A 7691-nucleotide genomic window follows, 5' to 3' on the forward strand; every position below is an offset into this window, starting at 1 on the left:
GGAGGGCCCTGTCCTGACATTTCCAGCCTCGTAAAGGAGTAAAATTACAACGCCGACAGCCACGAAGGATCTCCCGTGCTGCAAGGGTTTTTTTTCCCCTAGTCAACTCGTAAGAAAAAGAGGGGGGAAAAGAAAAAAAAAAAAGAGGAAGAATTCTGGCTGCGAGACGCCGCGCTCCGCTGAGACGGGAATTGCTCGCCGGGAACGCCRGCAGCCCGGCGGCGAGGAGGAAAAGCAGCGCTGCAAAGCGCCCGCTGCCGGAGACGCCGCTGAGCCGGCGGCGTGGCGCGGGGTTGAAAACCGCTCCGAAACGTCGCGCGGGGGGAGCGCTGCAGCCGGCGGCCGGGCTGGAGACGCGCGGCGGGGAGGAGAGGGGACGGCGGCGGCCCCCAGCCTCTGCGCCCGCGCCAGACCTGCCCGCTGCCCCAATGGGTCCTTTATTTTATTTTATTTTTTTTTCATTCCGACGCTTGCATCCGAGCGCGGCAGCCGGGCTGGGGGGGGGGGGGGGGGCCGCGCGCCCCCCCGCGCTCAGGAACCCCCGCCAGCTCGGTGTAAAAAGCGTTTAAAACCCCAGCGACGGCGGAAGCACCTCGGCTTTCCGGTGAAGTCGAAAGTGAAATAGCTACGTTCTGGCAATATTTACATTATAAAAAAATCCATGTTTCCAGGGTTATGACACGGGGCTCTTTGGAAGCAGGATTTTAGAGCGCTTGTACATGGCCCGAACCAAGGGGGCGAAACTGCTCCGGCGATTTTGCCCTGCGTTTCACGCGGGTTTGGGGGGGGGGGGAACGGACGTGGTTTACACGCACTGCCGTTGCACGGAGAAATTAAGCAACTGGGTTGAGTGCTTCCCCAGGAGCATCGGGGAGCTTGCTCGCCGGCGCTGCCGGGATGCAGGGATTTGCCTGCCCGCACTGCGCATTGTGCGGGTGCCGGGCGCGGGAACGCATCCCATGCCGCCACGGCACGGGAACGCACCCCATGCCACCCCGGTGCGGGAACGCACCCCATGCCACCGTGGCACGACTCCCCGGCCCCGGCAGCGCCCCCCCCCCCCCCTTCGGCCGTGCTTTGCCGCCGGGCCGGGATCGCTGCCTTCCCGCAGCTCCCGCCAAAGCGCTCCCGGAGCCGGCGCCTCTCGCCCGACGCGTCCGGCTCCCACGTTCGGCTCTCCAGCCCGTTTCCAGCAACGTTCGCCACTGCAAAACCGGCACCGCTTCCTACCTGGCACGTTTCTAAAGCCCCAGATATATATATATTTTTTCCGTTTAGCCAAATCCCTGCATTAGGCCAAGCTAGGAATTGCAGCTGCGGTGCCAAGAGCATCGCACTGCTGGTGCCGGGGTGCCGGCCGCGGGCTGACGCGCGCTGGCGGCGACTAAAGAGCCGGCGCCGTGTCTCGCGCGGAGATTTCGCCCCGCAGCCGGCGCGGGACGCGGCCTCGACGCGGCTTGCGAAGCAGCGGGGCTCCCAGGAGAGGAGGGGGGGGGGAACAAAAAAGCCCACGGGAAAAGCACAGCGTGGGAACCCAGAAACAGGGCAAAAACCCGGCGCCTGCTCGGAGAACGCGGCAGCGCACACGCTCCTCGGCTCGGTGCAGCGCGGCACTCCGCTCTCATCCCGAGGCCCCCCCTTTCCAGCAGCCATCGGGAGCATGTTCAGATCGTCTCTATAGTGACAAAACGGGATCTACCTCTGCAAGCGTTGTGCCATTCGACAGTACTACTATTAGGTCGATATACCACAGTTTAAATTACATCCATTTCATGAGTGGTCAAATGCTAAAACTCAAGGGTCTAACCGCCAAAGTACAGCCGTACTGGGATGAGTACCATTTACAAATACAATAATTACATTTTAAAACCATTAACAATGTTACATCTAGAAGTAAATACTGTAGGACTGGTCAAGACGGTGTTTTCGGAGGGAAGAAAAAAAAACGCGGGAAGTTGCCGACGCTTCCGACAGGAACGTCCCGAGGGCAGGACCGAGTCCGTCTGCCTTGAACGGCGGCTCCCGCGCCGCCCGCCCCGGCGGCTCCCGCGCTGCTCCCGTGCTGTTCCCGCACCGTTCCCGCGGCTCCTGCGCGGCTCCCGCTAGTTGTCGGCCAGGTATTTACCTAGGAGCAGAGCACGCGGCGGCGTCAGGCTCCCGGCGGCACGGGTTGCAACGATTTGGGGGCGGGGGGAGCTCGGGGTGCCCAAGAAACCCAAATTCCCGCCGAGCCTGCGGGCGCTTCCAGCTTTCCCGGAGGGGTTTGCAAGAGGAACAAGCCACGGCCTGGGCATCCCTTTGGACAGGGCAGGGCAGGGGTCCGGCGGCGGCACTCACCCGCCGCGAACCTCTTCTTGACGAGGGAGAAGCGGTAGCCGGGGCCGAGGAGCTCGATGTCGCAGCCGGAGAGGGTGCTGCCCTCGCTGGTGAACTGCAGCGCCAGGGCGGCCGGCGAGCTGGGGCCCTGCGCCAGCTGGAAGCGGGCCAGCAGCGAGCCCACACCTGCGCGGGAACACAGCGCCGGCCTCAGGCGCTCYGCACGCCGGCACGCGCCCGGCGCTCAGCAGCGGCGCCCCGGCCCACAGGGATGTGCCCGGGGCTCGGCAGCATCATCCCCACCCGCTGGGATGCACCTGGGGCTTGGCAGCATCACCCTGACCCACCGGGATGTACCTGAGTCTTGGCAGCATCATCCTGACCCACCGGGATGCACCTGGGGCTTGGCAGCATCATCCTGACCCACCGGGATGCACCTGGGGCTTGGCAGCATCACCCTGACCCACCGGGATGTACCTGAGTCTTGGCAGCATCACCCTGACCCACCGGGATGCACCTGAGTCTTGGCAGCATCATCCTGACCCACCGGGATGTACCCGGGGCTTGGCAGCATCATCCCCACCCGCCGGGATGCACCTGAGTCTTGGCAGCATCATCCTGACCCACCGGGATGCACCTGGGGCTCGGCAGCATCATCCCCCCGGGATGCACCTGGGGCTCAGCAGCATCATCCCCACCTGCCGGGATGTGCACGGGGCTCGGCAGCGTCATCCCACCAGGACGCGCCCCAGCCGAACGCTCGCGGCCAAGCGCCCCAGCATGCACGCACGCACGCACACACATGCACACCATTACCTCCGTTCTCCGACTTCTGGGAGATGTCAGGGATCTTCCACAGTATCCGCTGCTGTTCGGCGTTCCTAGAAACGCACCGAGAAGAGGGCTGGTGTAGAGGGCAGGCACCGCAGCCCGGCTCCCGCGGCAGCACTTTCCCGAGCTCTGGGCTTGGCTGCCCTGGCAGGAAAACGCGGCTCGTGCACCGCAGGCGGCCGCGCCGGCCCCGTGCACCTTTCGGGATAACCCACGTCTCGCCCAGGACCGACAGGGCCACGGGGAGGCGGCACGGGGGAGCGCGCCGTAACGGCACGCGCAAGGATGAAACCATCCCAACCGGGAGCTACGGCCAAGGCTACGAATCCCAGTGCACGCCTGTGCACGGATCTGGCTCCCACGGCGTGCTTGCAAGAGCGAGCTGGTGCTGCAGCACGGAGCGAGCCGCGGGCCCCAACGCCGGGTCAGCGCTTCATACCAAACAGCGGGCGGGAGCACGGCTTGGAGCTTGGTGACCCCTCCGTCGACGGGGACGAGGAACTGCACGTTGTTGAGAGCTACGGGCGTAGTCATTGCCTCTGTATTGTATTTGTAGTCAATGCGGAGGTCAGTGCTTGCAGGTTCACACCGCCAGCTCACTGCAAGGTTTAATGGAGTAGACTGAATACCCTGGGCAGATACCTTCCAAAATGACAGAAAAAACATTCAGTTTCCGCAGGGGTGAAGGGAGACGTCCCATTTTACAGATGCAACGGCTGCGGCTGGCCTTAGAGGCGGCAGCACCTTGCATTCTCGTAAAAGTTCGTAGGGGGCCCAAAATCTGGGGCAAGCTCGGAGGGCCGTACCAGCACGGCGCTCCCCCACCTCCGCGCCAGGGAAACGCGCCCGGACGGGGCCACGAGCCACGCGCGCCGAGTTTGGGCAGCCTCGCAGCCCGCCGACGGGCGTACCTGATACTTGAGCATATCCACATTGTAATACGTCGCCTGGGGTTTCTGCTCCGATACCTTCTTTAGGTGGGCCATCAGGTTGGGCATGTTGACCCAGAACTCCTTGGTGCCGGTGTCAGCCTGCGTGGTGTCGCTGCACGGGAGAGTGGCAGTCAGCGCCTGGGCACTGCGCTTTCCCGCACAGGCACCAGGCATTGCGTTGCGTTGCGTTGCGTTGCATTGCATTGCATTGCACTACATTGCGTTGCGTTGCATTGAGTTGCATTGCGTTGCATTGCGTTGCATTGCATTGCGTTGCGTTGCATTGAGTTGCATTGCATTGCGTTGCGCTGCATTGCATTGCATTGCGTTGCGTTGCGTTGCATTGGGTTGCATTGCGTTGCATTGCATTGCATTGAGTCCCATTGCATTGCATTGAGTTGCGTTGCATTGCATTGCATTGTTGCATTGCGTTGAATTGCACTGCATTGCATTGCATTGAGTTGCATTGTGTTGCATTGCACTGCACTGCACTGCATTGCGTTGCATTGCGTTGCATTGCGTTGCGTTGCACTGCACTGCATTGCGTTGCGTTGCATTGCGTTGCGTTGCATTGCATTGCGTTGCATTGAGTTGCGTTGCATTGCATTGCGTTGCGTTGCGCTGCGCTGCGCTGCGTTGCACATGTGGGAGCGGCGCCGCGGGGGGACTCACCAGCAGAGGAGCTGGGGGTTCGGCAGGACGTGCTCCAGCCGGTCGTAGTTGAGCACGCGGAAGGTGAGGACGGCCGGTGCCGGGTTGTTGGCGAAGTGCCGGGTGATCCCCGCCGGGAAGGAGAGCACCATCTCGCCGGTGATCTTCACGATGCACCTGGGCGATGCCGAGCGGGGCCGGGAAGCGGCCGGTCAGGGCGGCAGCAGTCCCAGCCCGCGGTCCCAGGGGCAGCGCCTCCGAAAGGAGCCGAAACGGGGGCAGGCAGGGGGAACGCGCGCCACCGTGCGTCCTTGCAGCGGCGCTGGGGCGGGGAAGAGGATGGGGCTGGAAACCGGAGCGGCGGGGACGCGCCGGGGGCACCTACTTGCTGGGGTCGGCTCCCTTGAAGTAGGCRTTGACGGTCTCGGTGAAGGCGGCGGCGACGGGCAGCGTGTCCTGCGCCCCCATGGTGAGCGGGCTGGGGCCCCGCGACGAGCCTGCGGCAGAGGGAAAGCGCCGCTCACGCCGGGCGGGTGGGCGGCCGCCCCGCTCCACCCCGCTCCGCTGCGTCCCGCTCCGCTGCGTCCCGCTCCGCTCCGCTGCGGCACCGGCAACGCTCACGAACGGCCGTTCTGCCCCAAAGCAGCGCCGCGGAGCCCCCCAAGCGCCGGCACGGTCGGGGACCCGCTCGCCAGGGAGCCGGCACAGCCCCGAGGCACCGCGGGCGGCAGCGCTCCCCACGGCTCGCCGCGCTCCCGGCCTGGAAAACCGGGATCTATCCGCTTCTTGCATTGCTCGGCGCTGGGGCAAACCTGCCTTTCCCCTCTCGCTGCAGGGCTGCTGCCGGCGGCGCGGGAACGGCTCCCGCGGTGCCACGAGGGCAGCGTGGAGGAAAATCCGCTCTTCCGGATCTGCCGCGTCCCGCTACGGCACCGCGGCTGCTTGTGCCTGTGCGCGTTTGCCGGCTTTTCGGCTCGGAGCTAAGCGATTTGCACGGGCTGGTTTTTGCAACGTAAAATAAGGTTCTGGCTTACGGCTACGGCTTCTTGGTGTTGCAAATTGCATGTGGATAAATAATAGATTCGGGTGTAGGAAAGCAGGATTCATAAAGCCTCCTGCGGAAAGCGTCCCTGCGACTGTGCGGAGAGACCCTGCGAGAGCCGAGCGCTGCCGCGGGTGCGGAGGAGCCCGCTCCAGCGCTAGGGTTTTCCTTTCAAATTCCTAACGCACACTAAGAGCTCGCAAAAACCAGCGCAGCCGCGCACCTCCCCGACGCCTGCACGTCTCGCGAGCCGGGCGGGCGGGCGACTGCAGCGAGGCCGCGACGCCCGTGTGCAAGAGCCGCGCGAGGTCCGGCCGCCCCAGGCTGGGGCCAGGCAGAGCAGAGGGTCTCCGCCGTCCCCGGTGGCCCGTGCACGCGCTCGGCGCCCGCCGCCGGATCTGTCCCCGGCGCACCCGCGAACGACGCTTCCCCCTGCGCGGTTACGGACACGGCGCGTCCGCAGCCCCGCGGCACAGCGCAGCCGCACCTCAACGCCCGCGTTCGAACCGCCGGCGTGCGAGTCGGGGCACGGTGCGCGGCTCGGCTGGAAACGCTCGGATTTTCCTCCCGGCCGTGCACGTTCATGTGGGGCACCGGCGGGAAGCCAGCGCTCCTGCGCCCCGGCACCGTGTCCCAGGTACCTGTGGGAACCCGGTGCTCCTGCACCCCGGTGCTGCATCCCGGGCACCCGCGGGAACCTGTTGCGCCTGCACCACATCCCGGGTGCTGGCAGGAACCCAGTGCTCCCGCGCCCCAGCACCATGTCCTGGACGTCCACGGGAACCCATCGCTCCCGTGCCACATCCTGGGCACCAGCGGGAATCCATTGCTCCCACGCCATGTCCCGGGTACCCATGGGAATCCATCACTCCTGCGTCCCGGGCACCCGTGGGAACCTGGTGCTCCTGCGCCCCGGCACCGGTGAATAGCGAATAAATATTCACTTCTTAAGTGAACCGTTTGGCTTGGATTTGCGTTTCTTCCTCTTGGGTTCATTTTTGCAGGGATTTGGTGGCGGGATTCTGCCGGCGGCAACGCTTACGCCGGCACAAATCTCGCCGAGTGACGCCAAGGGCCAGAGCAGCAGCGAACGAGCCGAGGGGCCGCCACGCCGGCCTGCTCCGAGAGCCGCTCCGAGCTGCCGGAGCATCACCGCTGCCGAAGCCAAACCTGCCGCACGCGAGCTGCAAACCCGGCAGTGGGAAAGGGTTTGGAGYGCGCGGGAAAGCCGAAGCGTTTCACGACACGCTGTAACGGGGAGGCCAAGGCAAGCGAGCGTGGCCGCAGCTCGGCCCCGTTCCCGCTTCCCCCCCCGTGCGGGGTGGGTGCTCACCCCTCGTGGCACCGACCGACCGACCGACCCGGGGCCACAAAATACAGCCCGAAAACAAGCGCCGTCCTCAGGCAGCCGTGATTACGCAGTTAGGGCAACGCTTTTTTTCTTCTTTTTTTAATAAACGTTCTCCCTGTCTGCAAGCGACGGGCAGCCATTCGCCTGCTGAAGCGCAGACTTTTTTTTTTTTCCCAAATTCGACTCAAAGGTTTAGGGACGGAGCAGGAAAGCAGCGTGGGGAAAGGGAGCAGCCCAGGCRCGGGAACCCCACCAAGGGCAGCCAGCGTTCTGCTGGAAGCGGTGAAACCGGACCGAGCGCCGGGAGGCTGCAGCGCTGCCCTGCCTGGCTGCCGCGCGGCCTGAGCCAGGAACGGGGAGGGGGGAAAAACCCCCGACAACCCTGCAGAAACCGCCGCAGGACGGGCGATGGCTCCCGCGCCACGCCGCAGCGCGGATGCTGCGCTCCCTCCGCTGCGGCACGCGCCGGGGCGGCAGCGGCGGCGGCGGGTCTCGCGCCGAAACGCAGCGCCCGCAGGCGGCAAAGCCAAGCGGAGAAGCCTCGGAGAAGCCGCCCGGGGCCGGTGCT

At 64.9% G+C, this 7691-nt stretch overlaps 1 protein-coding gene across 1 annotated transcript in view; it reads right to left on the reverse strand.

Annotated features, from left to right (window-relative positions):
• Nucleotides 1-2102: 2102 nt before the first annotated feature.
• SGIP1 (SH3 domain GRB2 like endophilin interacting protein 1) overlaps nucleotides 2103-7691 on the reverse strand; it is a 19440-nt gene continuing 13851 nt past the window's right edge. Inside the window, exons 16-22 of the mRNA XM_026074488.1 lie at nucleotides 5116-5227; nucleotides 4752-4907; nucleotides 4059-4191; nucleotides 3587-3789; nucleotides 3133-3197; nucleotides 2338-2502; nucleotides 2103-2125 (exon numbers count right to left, since the gene is read on the reverse strand). Of these exons, the coding sequence (XP_025930273.1) occupies nucleotides 2103-2125; nucleotides 2338-2502; nucleotides 3133-3197; nucleotides 3587-3789; nucleotides 4059-4191; nucleotides 4752-4907; nucleotides 5116-5227 (857 nt within the window). The remainder of the gene's footprint in view (nucleotides 2126-2337; nucleotides 2503-3132; nucleotides 3198-3586; nucleotides 3790-4058; nucleotides 4192-4751; nucleotides 4908-5115; nucleotides 5228-7691) is intronic.

Source organism: Apteryx rowi, unplaced genomic scaffold, assembly GCF_003343035.1.
Source record: "Apteryx rowi isolate R43461 unplaced genomic scaffold, aptRow1 scaffold_39, whole genome shotgun sequence".
NCBI classification, from domain to species: Eukaryota; Metazoa; Chordata; class Aves; order Apterygiformes; family Apterygidae; genus Apteryx; species Apteryx rowi.